At 43.9% G+C, this 19,364-nt stretch overlaps 1 protein-coding gene across 1 annotated transcript in view; it reads left to right on the top strand.

Moving 5' to 3' along the window:
* Positions 1–19,364, top strand: part of NSG2 (neuronal vesicle trafficking associated 2) — a 75,012-nt gene that overhangs the window by 23,108 nt on the left and 32,540 nt on the right. Inside the window, exon 3 of the mRNA XM_044454412.1 lies at positions 1,993–2,112. Within this exon, the coding sequence (XP_044310347.1) occupies positions 1,993–2,112 (120 nt within the window). The remainder of the gene's footprint in view (positions 1–1,992; positions 2,113–19,364) is intronic.

Below are 19,364 nucleotides of genomic sequence, written 5' to 3' on the forward strand. Positions count from 1 at the left end.
GATCAAACCAAGTTAGCAGGATCCACAACAGTAGCTGCTCAGTAGCTCAGGGTAGAGGCTTAGAGGAGCCGCAGAATTATGTACTGGGGACATGAGGTGCGTTGACCTGCCAGAGAGCATATCCATTCTGTACATAATAGGATGTTCTTAGCTGTTGAGGGCTAATGAGCTTCAGCAGGAGTCGGAAGGAAGTGATTTCAGAGGTCTGAAGCTTCATTTTGTCAGTTCAGATTGCTTTTCAGAGAGAGGCAGAGATAATAGTTTTTGGAGCAGTGGGACCACTCTAGAAGCAGCTTGTATCGCAGGCTAGTATGCCTCTGTGTACCTGTTGCTGGGGAACATGAACTATGGGGTGCTATGAGACTCATGTCCTACTTGGGTTTCCCCAGGTAGGGGGTGTATAGATTTTGTCAAATCCAATCCACCAGTTTTTCATGGCTTATCTGATGTCTTTTCTTTTGTCATCGGCTCAGTGATGGGATCATTTTTTAAGGGACATTTGAGAATCTTGTTCTGCTTGGATTGATAGACATCAACGAGAATTTGTGCCCCTCGAAGTAACTGGTACTATAAGAACACAGAATCTGCACAAATTTTAAATTTGTGCCAGTCTGCCAAGTTTGCAAGTCTTGCCAGTCTGCTGCCAAGTTCGTAAGCTGAACCTGCAGAAAACCACAGTCATTCGAATCCTTTGCAGAGTTCTCCAACATACCTAGTTTGGCTTAACTCTCCCCCATAAGTATAGTTTCCTCTCATTTATTTTAGTCAAGGTGAAATGTTGAAAATTACTTTCTCCCTATTGAGTCTCACTGGTACTCTGTCCTGAAGAGCCAGAAAAGGATCTGAAGCTAATTGTGTGGCTTTGCAATCATTGGTGATTCGAGTGGGTGGGCTACTAGCAATATATTTTTTCTAACTATGGATTTTAAAATATTCAAGTCTTGAGGTATGATGTGAAAGTGAGTGGCCATACAGGCTGTAGCCACTATGTTCTGGATAACACCAGACCTTTGGGTCTGGAATACAAGCTTTGCTTAAGTTCTAAATATTTGTTTAAGTAGGCAGACAGTTGCAATGAACATCATCATCACCAAAAACAAGGCAACCCCCCTTTTCTCTCCCCCACATTTTTTTCAACACTGTTCAGCCAAAAGTTGTATTCAAAACTAAAATGCAATGAATAATCCAATGTAACCTTAGGAAGTGCTTCATGTAGGAGTGAATAGTTCATGCATGCAATGTCCATGAAGACCTTCCTGAATTTGTCAGTCTTTAAGGTGCTACAAGACACTTCACTGTTACTGGGAAGTGTGTGTGTGTGTGTTTATGTGTGTCTTGTGAGCCAAAATGACCAGCAGCAAAACTTGTTTCTTATGGGGTAAAGTATGGCTAGTACGCTCCAAACTTGTAGACAAGAGCAGGGAAGTTGTGTCTGGCCACAGCAATTCTCTGGCCCCTAGAGACCTTTTAGACGGAGTACATGAAGTTATCAGTTTTCCATTCCCCCACATCTGATTTTTTTCAATTTTAAGTTCCTTTGGTCCTGAATGCAGAGAACTTTGCAAATTTTAAAATTATAAAAACAAAGTATAGCAAATTCTCATTTATCCCCAAGGCATGGGGATATATGAGGTGAATACAAACCTCCCATAACCAAGACTGCCAAAATATACTGTTTCTGTACACCGAATAGAGGGAGGGAAGAATCAGGCATCTACTGAGACCTGGAAAGATGGGAGTTGTGACCTTCTAGATATTTTGGCCTACAGGTTTTCTGCTGCTGGCCAAAGGAGATTCTAGCCTGACTGGGATATTTATCCACTTAAATAAACTTTAGTCTCTCAAGGGAATTTCTGATGGCATACCTAATTTAAGGACTTCACTGTTTTATTTCATTCTGGTTATTTCAGTACGCACAACTTATTCAGGGATTAAGCTGGGAAAAATAATTGCTTTGTCCTGAAAAATTAAAATGTCAACATTTGCTCCTAGGTGATTGTGAAAACAAGAACAGAATACCAACCAGACCAGAAGAACAAAGGAAAACTCAGAGTGCCCAAAATTGCTGAATTCACAGTCAGTTTCACTGATGGTGTAACAGAAAGATTAAAGGTAAGAAATGCTAATTGCTAACGAGGTACGTTCAGTGCTAATTTTCATAGAATAATTAAGAGATGACAGCTGTCTTGAGTCTACTTTAATAATAGCACAAATCAGGGCCAACAGACATGTTGAAGTTCCAGGACTGGCACTTTCAGCTTGACTTTATTCTTCTGAAAGCAGCCGTAGGGCAAGGGAGTGGGGCTTGCAGCATGGCAGGGGGAAAGGGGAAAGATCACCCATTTCTCCCTGTTCTGTCTCCCCAACATAGCTTCTCCAGTTGTTGTCTGCAACAGGCAGAATGAGCACACACACAAAAAAAAAAAAAAAAACCAAGGAGGGGCGAAAGCGTTAACCCTCCCCTGAACTGCAGCTCTGATCCAAATGGCGCCTTTCCTCCAGGCTGCTCTTTGAAGATCAACACCGCAGGACGAGGCGTAGTCGCAGAATCCCAGCTTAATAAGTAGTTTGGCCCTCAACTAGTGCTGATCCAACATGTCTGATTTAATATTCCTTTCCGGGCACGCAAGCTTCAAGGTGCTGGATTTTCACAATAAAATCCCCTAATTAAATCAGTTTGCAACACAACAAGACATTAGCTTTTTGTCCAGCTTCAGGGTGCTTTTGGCTTCAACCCACACAGCCACAGAAAACATATTTCACTCCTTTCAAGGAGCTAAAGGTTTTGCGTCATCCACTTGCCAGGAAGCAGACACTTCAATTCAATCAGCATCCTGCTTCATCTGTTTCTCATTTATTTGTTTATTTCATTTTTATACTGCCCCATGGCTGAAGCTCCCTGGGCAGTTAACAAAACTTCAGCACACAAAATCAAGAAAGACATAAAACAATAAGACAAGCAACAAGACGACAGCAATTGTAGCCAAACACCACAGAGGTATAGCAGTTCTTCCTGATAAAATGCACTATTGAAAACTAAAGTTAAAAATCAACTGTTAAAATATTGGGCAAACGAAACATTTTTACCTGGTTCCAGAAAGAATAGCGAGCAGGTGCCAGGTGCACCCGTTTGGGAAGCTCATTCCACCACCAGGTGCCACAGCCAGCAAGGCCTTACTCCTGGTAGCCTCCCTCCTTATGTCCTCCTGGAGCAGGACCCCTGAAGATTCACTCAGGGTCCAGGTAGGTACATATGGAATAAGGGTTCCCCCAGGTAACCTTGCCCCAGGCCATGTAGGGCTCTGAATGTTAATACTAGTACCCTGAAGCAGGCCCGGATGTCAACTGGCAAGCGATGCAGTTGGAAGAAGACTGGCACGTGATGATCTTGTAAGCCAGTCGCCATTAACCATCTAGCCATCTAGCCATCTAGCTGTTTTGCATCAGTTGCAGTCTCTGGACTGTTTTCAAAGGCAATTCCATGTACAGTGCACCACAGTAATCCAAAAAAGATGTTACTAGGGCATGGATTATGGTGGCCGGGCTCAGTCTGTCCAGATAAAGTCATAGATAATGTATCAGCTTAAGCTGATAAAAGGTGCTCCGTGCCACTGAGTCCACTTGTCATTCAAGTGGCATTTCTGGATCCAGGAGCACCTCTGAGCTACGAACCTTGTCCTTAAGGGGCAGTGCCGCCCATCCAGAACGAGTTGAATATCACCCAGGTGGACAGACGGTCTCTCCCCACCGTCCCAGCAGCACCTCTGTCTTGTCTGGATTGAGTCTTAGTTTGCTGGCCAGTCCGTTACCATGCGCAGTCACTGAGTCAGCACAGTCATAGCTACAGCTCACCTGGATCAGATGAAAAAGAGAGGTGGAGCTGGGAGTCATCTGCATATTGATGACAGCTCAGCCCAAACCTCCATAGAACCTCCCCCAGTGGTTTCATGTAGATATGAAATAGTGCAGGGGATAGAATGGAGCCCTGTGGTATCCCATGGCGTAGCTGCCATGGTGCAGAACATTAATGTCACAGCACCACCTTCTGGAATTGGCAGGTCAAGTGGGAGCGGAACCACTGCAATGCAATGCGTCCTACTTCCAACCCAGCCAGCCTGTCCAGACGAATACTGTGGTTGATGGTAATGAAAGCCCCTGAGAGGTCCAGGAGAACCAACAGAATTGCACTCCTCCTGTCTTTTTCCTAGCAAAGGTCATCCTGCAAGGTGACCAAGGCAGTTTCCATTCCAAAACCAGGCCTGAAGCCGGATTGAAATGGATCTAGATAGTCCGTTTCATTCAAGAGCACCTGGAGCTGTTCAGCCACCACCTACTCAAGCACCTTGCCCAGGAAGGGGATGTTGGCCTGTAATTGTTGCCATCCTCTGGGTCCAGGCTGGGCTTCTCAGGAGTGGCTTAAATACAACCTTTCTTAAACAGGCTGGCACTAGTCCTTCTCCCAAGGAGGCTTTCTGGACCCTTCCTTAATTCTTATAGTAAGCAATGATGGGCAAGGCTCAAGCACCCAGGTAAGGGGCCGGACTTGACCAAACACCTTGGCCATATCCTCTGTCCTCAATAACTGAAGCTCGTCCAATAAAACCGGACCAGACGGTGGTCTGGATGTCTCTTTTGATGGAACTGCATTAATTGTGTTGTCCAATTCCTGATGAATCTGAGCAATTTTATCTTTAAAGTGCTGTGCAAATTCATCACAGTGAGCTACTGAAAGCTGCAGAATTTCTTTCTCTGGCTCAATATATAGTAGACCATGAACCACTTAGAAAAACTCTGCTGGATGACACTGAGAAGGCGCAGCACTGGTGGACAAGGGTGGCTGCCTTCTTGCCACCCTCGGCACCACAGAGGAGGCTTGATTAGGAGCTCTAACCCGGGTTCAACTGAACTCAGCACAAATTTTCCTCCACCTGTGCACTAGCCACCTCCCCTCTTGCTTCATTGCCCTCAACTCAGGTGTGTGCCCAGGAGCTGGCCAGGCTTTGCTCATGCGAAGAGGCTGCTTGGGGGCAATTGTGTCAGCCATCCAAGCCATCTTCATACTCCACAGAGTGACCTGGGCTTTGACAGGAGTGCCGGCCACACCAGCCAGAAGCTCCCCCAGAGCCCTCTGCAAACTGTCAGGATTCATTAGCCGCTGTGGCAGACCATTTTAACAGATCCCCCACCCTTGCAGGGGGGAAAGGGAGCCAAAACCTCAGCAGGAAGTGACCTGACCATGACGAGAGAGTTAATGTTAATCCCCCTACTTCCCGATCATCCTCCTCCTGTCCAGTTCAGAAAACCGGATCAAAGGTGTTTCCTTCCCGGCCAAATACATGCTCATTTATTTATTAGCTATTAAATTGTTATCCTTCCCCATAGCCAAAACGGCTCTCTGGATGGAGAGCTTGAGACAGCTCTATGTTTGTCCTGGCAGCCGTGAAGCCCTGAGCAGGCCCAGGTAGAGATGTAGAGGTAGAGGTAAACTCCTTATTGATATAGGAGTTCTTGTACACACATCCTGTTGACCTGGTTATAAAGGCTTCAATAAGTGGAGGAAGCTGGAATGCTTACATAGCAGACTGATCCTGTGCTGAACTGCCAAATCAGGATAATGTGGAAGGAGACCAAATGAAAGGGATACCATCTCCCTCTTCCAGGATGATAACTGTGCACTGGTGCTTGTGAGGGAAGTGGCAGTAAACAAAGTGGATTTGGAGTTGAATGTTGGATTCACAGATGCAGTCACCTGTTCCTACCTGTATATGCCTATTTGAAAGCAAGGCCCACTGGCTTCAGCAGTTTCCTTTGAAGGGTGCGGATCAGACTGTGACCATAGGCTCTGTTCAAACAGAATGGGAAAGCATAGCTTCCTGCTATTGGAGTGCTCCATGCGCTACATGCTTCCCCGCCCACCCTATTTTGGCTAACAATGACGTACATGTTTGCTTTCAGTTTTAAGCTAAGTTTCTGCTGATGTCCACACTTGGGGAAGCATTGCCTCTTTAAACCACCTCCAGGCTAAGAAGGCTCTCAAAACATGATCCACTCCGGGCTCATCCGTATAACTACATGTAAACAAAATTGTGCTTAGTGAGACCAAGGCAAGACTGAAGCCTCTCAGGGGAGAGGCATAGTTCGGGTGCAGAAGTTCCAGCACCTGGTGTCTCCGAAGGGGTGGAAGAAGCCTTGCTGGAAACCACAGAGAGTCATTGCTGATTAGCATTTCCAATATTGGGCTGGGTGAATCAGTTGCCTGATGTGATATAAGGCAGCTTTGCTTGCTCCCCTGCAAATGATGCTCTCAGACCCTGACCTGGCTTGAAAGCAGACAGTTGCTGAACAGCGCCTCACTCTGTGTGAACACCATAGGGCAGTGTGGCTAGCTTGAAGCTGAAAACGCCTCTTCTGCACAGAGCTGGGCAAGTGAGCCAGGAGATGGGGTTGTATGTGTCAAGGTTCACTGCAGCTCATCTTCATCCAGGGAAACCCTGGGTTTCTCTTAGCTCTGAACCAAGGATTAGGATTATTCTAGATGACAGCTTCTACCGCCCTGGGAACTGCGAATCTGGAAGCAAGCGAGGAAGTAGCTCAATTAAAAAGAATACCAATTATCACAGTAGTTTGGAGCTATCACTGCAGGTTTTGCATAATTATTGCTTTTCTTCCTATGCTTATCCTATTACTTGGTTTGGATTACCCTTGATCAGGTTTTAAAATATTTATTTATTCTACATGAATCCTTCTTTCCCTGAAGAAACTAAGGGCAGTATGCCTGGGATTAGGTGACTTAAAAACAAAACAAAGCACAACCCCCTCCCTCAGGGATAAGCACAATTAATGTTTGTCAGATGTCCAGAATACTATAATGCTAATCAACTGCAGAAGTGCCTCTCTTCCTGGGGAAAAGTATAATCCTCACAGTCTAACAAAGCTTGCACATATATTCCCTTACCACTACCAATTTTAGGAAAAGCTGAAGCTACCAATGGTGGGCAGTTGTATGAGAAGAAAGAGAACTGAATCTATATCTTACCCTCCCTGCAGGCCCCCAATATCTTCTCTGGGCTCAGGTGAGGAGGCACGAAATGGGAGGAGATGCTGGATCACTTCTGTTACTTGAGTTAGTTTCAGGACCAAGGACAGCAGCCTGGAAGCTGGACCACATAAGGGCTGCTCCTAAGGGTCTTCTTGAAATTAGGGGGCAGCAGAGCCTCCTGGGTAGGATATAAAAATCTGAGGCAGTTTGAAGAGGAGGTTTCTGTCTCTGAGGGCTTTCCCCCCATGCATAGAGGAACATTCTGAATTTGAGTTTTTGCAAATTGGTTATGCACACATATCCAAGCCCGTAGGCTTGAGCTTGGAAATAGCTCACACAGCACCTCTTTGTGTGCAGAATTATCCATCTGGCTAGAGAGATGCCAATGGAAGTGTACTTCTTCATGCATATGGCCTTTAGCTGGACCGAGCTGAAGTTTGGAAGTGTCCTTACTTGTGTTGTACTACAACTCCCAGAATTCCCCCAGTCAGCTATGTTGGCTTAGAGAGGTTAAAAGATGGCTTTGGTTATAGAGAAGGCTATCACATTGACTGGCAGTAGTTACTCATGTTGAACCCAGGATAATTCCTGTGTGAGAGCTATTCTGAAGTGTTCTAAGAACAGGGGCAGGCAACTTCCATTAACATTTAAAATTTGATTCACATTTGAAAATTGAGAAGTTTACAGATTCCAAATGCTAAGGAATCTGGATCAGAGAAGGGCCTTCTTGATATGCCACTGTACAACGTATAATGTTTTGAGCTCCTGAGTAATTATTGTATATAAACATTTAAAGGCCAAAATAGTGGGTTGAATTCAGGCTTATCATACTTACAGTAGACCATTTGCAGTCAGTGGAATTTAAGATTCCCAACGATTATAATGGGTCAAATCTTCCTTTTTTTCCCCCACAGCATCTTCTGTGCTGCATGAAATCTGCTCTGGAGGATTCTCCAGGCCTCTCAAGCAGATTTTGAGGGTAGGCAGGGGCTTTCAGGGCGAAGGGGATCATTCCTCTCCCATTACTGCTGATGGAGTGGCTCCCCTCACTGTGATGCTAGCGGTGGATCCAACTCTTACTCTCATAAATCCCCCAATGAGGCAAGTGGTGCTTAAGGAACAGGACTGCAGTCACCCTTATGGTAATGATGATGTGCCATCATCTACTTCAGGCCTGTAACCCAGTTATCATGAAGCTCCCACTGCAGTTTTTGGGCTGGTTCCATTCAAGGGCCAAAGTCTGCATTTTTAAAAGTGTGCAGGAATCGCCACGTTCAAACTTAAACTTCCTTAAGCCAGGGGAGCTGTTTTGTTCTTGAAGCTTTAGCTTCCTGAAGTGTAGGTGTTAGTGGAGATAAAGATACTTGCTTCATTTCATGTGATTCTTGTTTCTCTTCAGTCCATGGAGCGCGCATCTGGGGTCCTGCTCTGGATTCTTCCCTATCCATGGGGGCTTTCTTGCCCTTCCTCCTCTTCACACACGTATTGCTCCCCAGGGCAGCAAACAGAAACAGGAGGCCACCAGGCTAAGTAGGAGTTGCCACTGAGATTGATGGCACATCAGTTGAGCTGTGGAAAGGAGCTCTTCCTTCATGTCCCTACAAATGCTGTGGTGGGAACAACGGTCCTTCCTTCTCAGCCTGACAGTTTCCTTTGCAAGCCATTTGCTTCCCCTGAGAGTCCATCTGATGTCGATTCTGGCCTCTTATTCATCACCCATCATCATAACTAAATGTGGATAAGGCCATAAGCTTCTCCCGCCTGTTTTTCATAAGGGCTCATATGCATCATATTAACTTCCTTATATTATTTCCTGACCAAAATGAGCTGAGATAATAGATTATATTTTATTGCCTTCTGTACTTCTGGATATATACATTTTGTTTCCAATGAGTATTTTAGGAAAGTTATTAAATATACCTCCCTCTGGTTATGTGCATATCTATTATCTGAAGCTGATGAAACCATCTTGCATTTGTGTTTTTTGTGGCAGGAAGGCAGAGTAAATGCTTAAGTTTTATTAGCTCAGTTTTTGGCAATATAAAAAAAGGGGGGGGTGAGAGACATTATAAATGAGATCATCATATTTTCTTTTGCCGGGTGGATGCTTGTATAGCTCTCCAGTGAGCCATATGTAAGAGGTTTTATTTTCACCTTCCTGCAAAAGTACAATAAAAAAATCAAAGTGCTTTATGCATATACATAGGCTATATCTTCATTTTAGCTCTATAGATATACTCTAGGCTAAATGAGTCATCATACCATCCGACTGAAATAGGAGCAAAACTATAATCCAAGTTCCCTAGAGCAATCCCCTGGATCAAAAAAAGAAAAAGAAAAAAAAAAGGATTTGCATTACTGCAATTGAGAATTTGATTAAGTGCAATCCTGTATATGGCTACTTGGATGTAATTCTCTTTATAATCAATCGGACTTTCTTCCTGGCAAGTGTGCATAGATGAAATGTGCAGCCTTAGTTATACTTCTGAAAAACTTGTAATCGTTTCGGGTTTTGTGTATAACAGATTCCTGATGGAGTATGTTCTTGGTAAATCAACAGTAATCATTAGAAGGTGAGAACTGAAAAGACTTGCTGGCAGGACTGGACTGAAACAGCGATTCAACCAAAAGTAATTGGAGTTGATCTAGTATTTTAGGAGAAATAGTTTCACGACCTACACAACTTTGTTTTGATAGATCATTTCACTCATCATCAGCATATTTACTTGGGAGTAAGTCTTCCTGAACTCAGTGGGGCTTACCTTTGATTAGACATCCACAGACTTGCACTGTTAATTTCTGCTTCCCCCACACTTCTGTTTTGCTCCAGATGGCATAGGACACTGTTAACATTTTTGGGTCTGCTTTTTGAATAAACTTTTGAGGGAAAAATTGCAATAAACTCTTAATAAAAAAGTAAGAGAAACCCAAAAGGACCATAAACATTACTAATATTATTGGCTGAGAAAATACTGTAACATGTCTTCTTATATTTTTAAGAAGTCTGCTTCATTAGTGCCTTCTGTTTGGATAAATGTGTAACACTACACGTTTAAATAAAATAAGGTGCTAAAGGAATGATCCACTAGGTATAATTGGCAAAAGAGGCAGCCATTTTTCTGGTGGAAACCATTTTGAATCTCCCAAAATGCAAAAAAAAAAAAAAAAAAAAAAAAAAGATTTTCTAGGAAAATCAAAGTGGTGAATGCCTTGATTCTTTCTTCCTTCACCACCCAATGTTGGCTTACCCCAAAAGATAGTCAGAAACAAGCAACCAAGCATCTGATAAATGGTCTTTGTCAAGTCACCATGAGCCAGTTAGCTTTCCTGATCGTACAATAGTGAAGTCAGTGTTCCGTTAGCAATGTTGTGGTAATATGACAAAATGAGTTTCTGTCATCTGTGGCCACGAATGGAAATTAACAGCTGATGTTGCTCTGATTGTTCTCCACCTCTTCTTGATGAGCACCTGAAGCCATCAGCAACCTCCTACTCTGATAAAAGTGATTGCCAGAGTATTCTTCCAGGCATTCCTCAGCCATGATTGGTGTGAATGGCCACATACTGTTTCCAGTGAAAAAAAATTAAGAGGTTGGATCTAGCACTGTCATTCTGTCTGTGGAAGAAGATTGCTGTGGATGGAACAGGATTTTCACATTTTCTCCTCCTTTCACAAGGCCCTGCAAGCTCAAAATCTTTGGCAGTTTTCTTCTTCCAGTGATGTCTTTCATGATTCTGGAACTAAAGCAATGTTTTATTCGTAAAGCTTTTTGAGTGCTTTATTCTATCCCTATTTAATGACTGAGAAAAGTAAAAAGCCATACCCATACCATGCAAGAGTGGCAAAATTCTGTCTGCATATTTTACTTACTCTTGTTTCTCCATATACTTAGACAAGAAATTGTTCTTTCCACTTGTTCAGCAATACTTAAAAAAGAAAGGTCATTTAAATGTATAAACTATATTACTTTATTGGAAAAGGGAAATTTTAAATGAAACCATGATATATTTACTTATCTGTTTAGACAAGAATGTGCAAAAGTATTGTCCATTTTCTAGGGGGCATATTTGACCTCAGAATTGGATTGATAAAATGCATTTTACTGTTAGCAGGGGTAAGATAAGCTGGTCCTGGATTCCTAGGCTCTCTACAGCCTTAAAAGTTAATGAATACTGTGGTTTCTCAAGACCCCCACTTCTTACCTCATGGAAATGTTGTTCTCCACTGTGAGAATTTATATGAACTTTGCGTCACAATATTCTCAGGGCTTGGAGGTGGGCATTCTGACAACCTTACATGGTAGCCAAGTAATCATTGTCCTTTTCATTTTTTACATTAAACCAAGGCAGGCCACAGCATGTGTGGTGGAAAATAAGCCAGTGTGGTTTATTTCTGATCATATAAAGAGGGTTCTAGCGTGAAACAGATGGCTGTAGCCAGCTGCTAAATGTAGGGATTTGTTCTTGTTTAATAGGAACAAATGAAGTAAGGAGGGAAACAAAGGCCACTTGGGCACCTTGTGAAATTTATTTCTTATTCTTTGGGTGGAATTTCACTCTCCCTATGACCTATGTAAAGATCAGTTCTGTAAGGGCTGAACTTCAAATCAGACCTAGTTAATACCAGCATTAAAACTTGAATTGTGTTTGATGAAAGTTTACAACTGCCCTGCTTTTACCAACATCCTGGTGGCTGAGTTTTGTATCAACTTTGCTTTGTAAATGGGCTTAAAGGTAGATCTGCATGCAGTGAATCGTGGTTATTTAGTCTGGATGTAATAGCTTCAGCCATTGGGCAGTATAGAAGTGTAATAAACAAATACCTAGAGCTGGTGCATGGGCAGAGCAAGACACTACAAAGTAACGTGTGGCTGCTACTGAATATGGCGGCTGTGCATCAAATTCTTTTCTTTCCACCCATAAAGGCTAGTACAACTTACCCATGCTATTATGCTAATCGTTTCTGATCCCCATTCCACATGACTGGCCCGTCCCTCCTGGGGACATGGAAATCTAAATGTAATGTTGCCAGGACCTGACTTACCGTGTCACAGATGTTACAAAGAGGAAAGAAGAACTAGCTAGCATCAGGCTGTTAACAGAGGCAACCCCTTCTTTTTCCCAGAAGTTTTGTTACACCCTGTTTAAGAAAGATAATACAGCATAAGGAGGTTTAACTTTTCGTGTGGTCGTGTCACAGGGACAGTTGATTCATCTTTGCAAGAAGAACTGTTTGATAAGTAACTCAAAAGAGGCTGCCTATTTTGTGTCCACTGGTTATCATTTACCGAAGAAGATAATAAATGATTAGACCTCTGCTTCTCACAGACAGTGGAAAGGGAGATTATGCATGTGGATCTGCCCTCCATTTCGGATCGTCTTGACTTCTTAACCTCTGCTGAGATCGGTCAGGAGATGTTGTCCCTAAGCAACTGCTGTTAGTTCCTTGTTCCTTCTAGCTGAAATCTTGTCTAATTTCTGCAACTTGTCACTCCTGAAATATGATCCTATATTTCCTTGTAGTTCAGCCCACTTCCAGAGCATCCAGGCAGTTTGACCAATTATCCCTCAACGACATGACTCATCCTGTACATCCATTATGACAAGCTTCTTAGCTACTCTGCGTAGGTGGAGTACAGCAAAATGATGTTAAAACAACATTAAGGTCTGGCCACCAATGCCCTAAAGTAATTTCTTTAATTGTTGCATTCCCCCCACAGAGAAGGCATGTCAGAATGTTCTTAATTTAGAAGTTTTACTCCTGTACTACAAGAATCTGCCAAAGGAGGTTCCTCATCCTGCCTAAAAGGAATTCTGAACTGCTGGGTGATTGATCTGAGCTGACATGATTATCGCTTACTGGTATCCCATGGAAGGAAAGTCATTCGATCCACAGGAGGCTTCTGTCAGCAGTGGGTTTCATTATTCTTCCTGTCCCTTGCATCCTGTCCCTGTTCCCCTGTTTTCTATGGGGCTGGGGAACCATTTGGAACAGCTTCAGAGTTGGCACAGTGAGCTGTGGGGAGAAGGGGAATCACCAAGAGTGGCTCTGCCCCTGTTCTGCCGTCAAAATCCTCTGCTGGATCAAAACAGGCCTGTCGGAGGAAAGGCACCAGTGGGATACAGCCAACAGCGCTCATCTTTATATATCATGCAGTTGTTCCTCTTGGGGTAATATTTATGATTTGGCTTTTCCTTTAGTATGGATACACTCGTACAGTATATGGAATACAGAAATATAATCAGATGGGATTCCCACACTATCTTCCTCCTCTGGTACACAGCTGATACTAGATTTAGGGGTTCTTGAGTTCTCTTCCACAGGATTATATATTTTCCCAATGGGTTTTATTTGCACTCACCATTAAAGCAGTAAGAGTTCAGCCTGGTATTCAGCAAAAAGCCAACCTCTCAGTCAGTAGAGCCAATTGGGAGCCTAATGGTTGTTCAGGTGGCTCTCTTCTTTATACCTTTTGTTTTCATGCCTTTATTGCTTTGGCTTTCATTTTCTGTCCTCTGTTCAATGAATATGTGCACAGAGTTGAGGAACTCATGTTCTTACTCTTGGTCTTATAGCTGTGGGTGTGTTGTGTGCCATCAAGCCCTCTCTGACTGATGGCCAAAAGCCCTCCAAGATGTCCTGTCCTTGACAGTGCCATTCAGCCCTTCCAAGTTCAAGGCTGTGGCTCCCTTTATGGGTTCGATCCATCTCATATTTGCCATTCCCTTTCATCTTCTTCCTTTGACTTTCTCTAACACGATTGTCTTCTCCAGGAAGTCTTGCCTTCTCTTGATGTAACCAAAGTATGACAGCATCAGTTTTGTCATTTTCATATCTAGGGAAAGCTCTACTACTCTGTAAGAATTCCTTGAACTTTAGGTGGCATTAAATGAAGTTTTGAAGTGAAATAAAGCCTCATTCAGGCATTTCCCACTGGAAGAACTGACACAGAGTCAAACTACTCTTTACACTAATTATGTAAGCATGTAGCTGAGGGTTAACTTTTCCTTTCTCCTAGTGTAAGTGTGTGTAGTCCCAATTCTGATTTGGACCACTGCTCACTGGGAAGATTAAACCTCCCCACAGTCATGTTCAGGTCCTGAAATCCTGCCCACTCCAGCAATGAGATTAATGACAACAACAATTACTGCCAATTGTGGCTTCTTTCTTTCCTGGATCCTTATTGTTTAGGGAGCTTTCATGATTACAAAAGAATGCTCATTGCGTAAGTTCACCATAATCACACTGGGGGCTGGAGGAACTGTATGACCTTGGGGCTGGGTTAAATGCATGACCCCATAGCCCATGTGAAGAACACCTGAACAGGGCTAGAGAAAACTATCTTATATGTCCCTGTTTGTTCTCCCTCTTTTCCTTCTCTGTCTCTCTCTCCATTTGGACACTGCGGAGCAGGGGTGGGCAACCTCTTTCGGGCTGAAGGCTGAGTACCAGAAACTCTTGGGGCTGCAACCAAGTGATGCATAGGAGTGGGGCCAAAATTCTAAAAATGCCTGTATATTTTAACTGAAAGCTCCAAATGCCAGTAATTAAGCCTTAAGAGAGGGATTTCAACTTTTTGGAAGGGAGTGTGGGGGAGTGCAAAAGCTGAAAAACCACCAGACAGCAGTTTGGAAGAAGAAGTGCACATCTGAAGAATTCTAGTTGTCTAGACTGGGGTGCAGGAGGCCTGATTTGTCCCATGAGACTGGGTTTAGCCACTGGTCAATGAACGTGCCATGCAGGAAGCAGGATTGGGGTTACCCTGACCTTCAACTCGCACTTTTCCAAAGAGACCACTCTCCCTGCTTGAGCTTCAAATATGGATCAAGATCAGCGTTTTGTTTTGCACCTTATCTTTAGGTTTTAGTCTCATACTCATTTAATTTTAAATCTTTCTGAAGTGGAATCCGAGTCCTCCCAGGTGACTCCACACACTGCCACACGAGTGGCCTTCCACTGCCGCAGTGAGATTTCCCCTTCTGCTTCTGCCCCCTGTGCCTCAAGAGCAGATCTGGGTGGTGCCTCTTGTTCTAGCAACCGTGTCCGTTCTGCTTAGGGGTGTGGGAGGAGTCCAGTAGAGGTGTGGACATCAAAGAGAGTTTCAGGATGTGCCCCCCCTGCCCTGCTGCCATCCTTGTTCACTGTCCTGGGTTGACTCCAACTCATTATGGGGCACGTCAAGCCAGCTTGTGGATTTTCATCTCGAAGACAGGCTGTGATTTGCACATTTAGAAAATAGAAAAAACATGAAGAAGTAGTACATAACATCTGTGTAAATCAGCAACATGTGGTACTCTTATGATTTCACAAATCATGCTTAGGAGCACATGCTTTTCATGATCTGATTTTATCAAATTGTCTTCGTCTATTCTAGAGATGGAAGTCTGTGTGAAACAAATCCTGATTGGCCCATTTCTAACTACTGGATCAGAAACAAGCAGGAAGTCTGTCAAGCTCAAAGGAGTTGGATTTCCCTGTTTTGGCACATCCCCAGTTCTGCTGATGGATGGCCAGGACTGGATATGGCTCATCAGCTCTCTACGAATCAGTTCCAAGAATAGATGAGAATGGGGACTGACTCCCGGAATCTGCGGTGTGTGCTCAGTGCAAAAGTTCTCTCTGTATGGGAGAATCAGCGCTAGTGTGAGTGCCTGCAGGCCACCTTAGTGCCTAGTTTATGGGGATGCCTCATAGTGCAAACTTCTGGAATGAAGCCTTAACTCGGAGCCACATGGGGCAGGAATTCTTGCCCATGCTTTGACGGGATGCGTTCCTAGCAATTGGAGCGTAAACAAAGGCCACGATACTCAGTTCAGCAAAGCCACACTAGTGGCCAGATGTATTATGGTCCAATTGTAAGCAAGTTTAGACAGAAAAGAAAAGGTCTGAACAGCTGGCTGTGGCATGCTGGAGTTGCCAGCCCTTTTGAAGGTGTTTCTCATTCCTCTGGAAGAGCAGGCTCCTCTGCTCTCTTGACCAAGATTCTGGTTAATCCAGAAGTCACCAGAGCCTTCGCTTTGCTCGTACTGAATGCGCAGGTGCTGTAGCTTCTGACATGACCTTAAGAATCATTAACCTCCACCAGAGGAGTTCTGTCAAGCTTGCCTGCCAAGCTGAGGTGCTTCTTGCAGCACTAATGAAGACACTCTGCAGGTGGCATCCTTTACAAGACCTGCTTTGGTCTTTGCCTCTCTAGGATTTTTATTTCACAGAAGCCAAATACCTTGATTCATTTGTCCCCTGGCCCTTAGATAATTAAGTCACAACCCTGAATCAAATGGAGAGACATTGGGATAGTTTGGAAAAGAAAATTGGACCCATACATTGATGACTACTCCAGCGTACAAGACTTAAAATGTCACCCTTTCTTTGGGAAACCAATTTTTAGAATTAATTTGCTATAAGCCTTTGATTTTTTTTACAGCTGTCATAACTCCAGACCAGAGTTTCTGCTTAAGTGCATATCTTTCCATTACCGTGGTCCCTTGGCTCATGAACGCCTCAGTTCATGGCCAAATCAGGTCACGAACAAAAATTTCATAAAATTTTTGACTCAGGTCATGAACTCCGCATTGGGTGGCGACCGCGATTGTGGCTATCTCCCCACCCGCCCGAGTGGGGAGACGGCCACAATCGCAGTTGCGCTTGTGCAGGGAAGACAGGCACAATCGTGGTTGTGCTTGGGGGTGCGGGGGGGGAGATAACTGTGATCATGCTGAGGGGCGGGAAGATGGCTGAGATCATGCCCGTCTTTCCTGCACGAGCGCGCCCATGATTGTGCCCGGCTTTCCTGCAGGAATGCAACTGCGATCTCGGCCATCTCCCCCCAGTTCATTTCTTCCTGGACCCAATGGGTGTAAGATGCCTTTTAACGTGTGTGACACTGACTTCTATTCTGACTGAAATGGGAATGCACATTCTGATGCCAATGAATGGTTTGCTTAGAAATCTGTATTTTGCTAGAAAAAAGGGCTTTATCAAGGAAGAAGGTTGCTCTTGGCACTGCAATACACAAGCAGGCTTTATTTCTGGTACTTGATACCACCCTCCAATCTTCTTTTGCAGGATGCCGCACAATGTTGATAGTTGATACTCCATGTCATCACCCTTCCATGACTAGCACAACTGATGAGTCAATTATAAAAGAAAATAGTCTGGTAGGCGTGTGCATTTCAGTGTATCTGTTCAGTACAATTCATTTAAACAAACTGTTACAGGTTCAGGTGCCAACCCTTTGATCAACAAATGAGATGGTACCATGACAACCAGAGCATCTTGGGCCAGCTATATTTGGGATGCAGAGATACTGCTGTGGGGGAAAAACCTATCATAACCTGCAAAGCCACTGTCGCTTCAGGAAAATAACCCCTTTTGGTGAACATGGACTTGTTTTTCCTCCCTTAATTTAGGACAATTATCGTTGCAGCTCGATTACTTAAGTTCAGGTCTGTGTGCTGTCTTCAAATGTGTACTGTGCTTTTAATTCCAGGAAAGTCACGGACAAGGTGAAGAATAGTGAATAGGGCTGAGAGGGCAACATGCGAGGGTGAGGCAGCTTCAGAAGAGTGAGAGACTGAGACTGAACTAGCATCCTGTTGTTACCCTGAAGTAACTGGACCAAAAGCAACTTGAGGAAAACTTATTTGCACAGATGCTTGTTCTGCTTTCTTCTAACTCTGTTGATCAGCGAGGCAACCTCAAATTTGCTGATGTATTCTTCTCCCCTCTGTTCTGCACCTTTATATGAACACATTTAATCATTTCTTTTTTCTTTTTACTTCATGCAATGTTTCTCATGTCTAAAAAGGAGAAGTCATGAGCTAGGATACAGTCTCTCTTTCCACTTCCCAGGTTGGTGATGGGTGCAAGCGACACTGACCTGACTGTGCAGCGCAGTCCAAAGTAAGAAGGGGGTGTGTGGCTGTAGGCACTGAATGCAGAAATTCTGTGATGACCCTCCACTTGGTCAGCTTTAAAAGAAGAGTAGACAAAGTCAGGGAGGATAAGGCTATCAGGAGCTACTAGTCACAATGGCTATCTATATCTCCACTTTCAGAGCCCAATCAGCCTGCCGTTCCTTTCCTGTCTCCCTCACCCCATAGCCTGCCCCTGCCCCTGCCCCTCTGCCTTGCCCACTGATCTGGAGAGTAAATGCAGCATTGCTTCCCTTTTTCTCCCCTCCCCTGCCCTGCGAGGAACAATGACACGCCCACTCAGAAGCAAATCACATCATCTTTAATGGCTTTTGCTTTTGGGAAAGTCAGCCTGGGAGAGGGATCTCCCTTGCTTTTGAGAATCGCTTTTGGGTGGAGGAGGAAGGAAGTGGGCACCGAGCCCACTCCCTTCACCTTGTGGAGCATGGTGAGGCAGCGGTACAGTCTCTCCTGCTTCTCTCCCTGGTTTTTTGTGGGGGCATGGGAGGAGCTGTCCACTTCCCCCAATTTTTAAAAACTTCTCCATTCGTCCACAGCTTTGCGTTTGCACGTAGCTCAGTGGATTAAAACTGACTGACTCTTTAAAGGGCCCTTTCCCTCCATGCATCCTCTTTCCAACTTCTACTCCCACAATTGCATGCCTGTGTGACATAAGATCACATTTTCAACACAGTGGAAACTGTACTGCATTCAGTAGCATGTGCCTCAACAGCAGCAAATGCTTGCTCCAGAACATAAATACTGCATTAGAGCTCCTTTGATAAATGGAAGGGACTCCAGTGCAGAACCTTCCCTGGTCTCCAGTATCACTGGGAAATATGTTGTAAGCCGTCCTGAGGCTTTTTGCGAATTAGGACGGCATATAAATATTTTAAATAAATAAATAAATAAATAAATAAATAAATAAATAATAAAATAAAGGAACATAAGAGACAAGCCATTCCTATAAATGGACATTGCGGTAGAGTTTATCTGCCCTTATAATGCATTTTTCAAGTACTGTAGCCAAATCACAAGGCTAGTCAGAGGCTGGCATCTTTAAAAGTGTTATTCCATCCTATCTTATCAGAAAATTTAATTATATTTATTACAAAGATGCTCAGCCTGCCAACTGAGCACTAAACAGGATTGAGCTCGCTTCTATGAATAGTCTCAGAGCAGCTAGAATTTCAAAAGCATTCTTGTTATGCTCAAATGAAAATCTGTCCCTGCAAGGTGCAGGAAACCCAGGTCACAATTTTATGCCTGTTTAGACAGAAGAAATGTCCTCTAGCACCCGGTGTTCCCCAGACAGCCATCTTACCCATCTAAAGTGCACGACAGGGCCCCCTCAGTGGTTTTAAACTTGATATTTTATGGTGTGTGAATGGGAGCCATAGAGTTGTTCTGC

This window comes from Varanus komodoensis, unplaced genomic scaffold, assembly GCF_004798865.1.
Source record: "Varanus komodoensis strain SLA01 unplaced genomic scaffold, ASM479886v1 scaffold7_3, whole genome shotgun sequence".
NCBI lineage: Eukaryota > Metazoa > Chordata > Lepidosauria > Squamata > Varanidae > Varanus > Varanus komodoensis.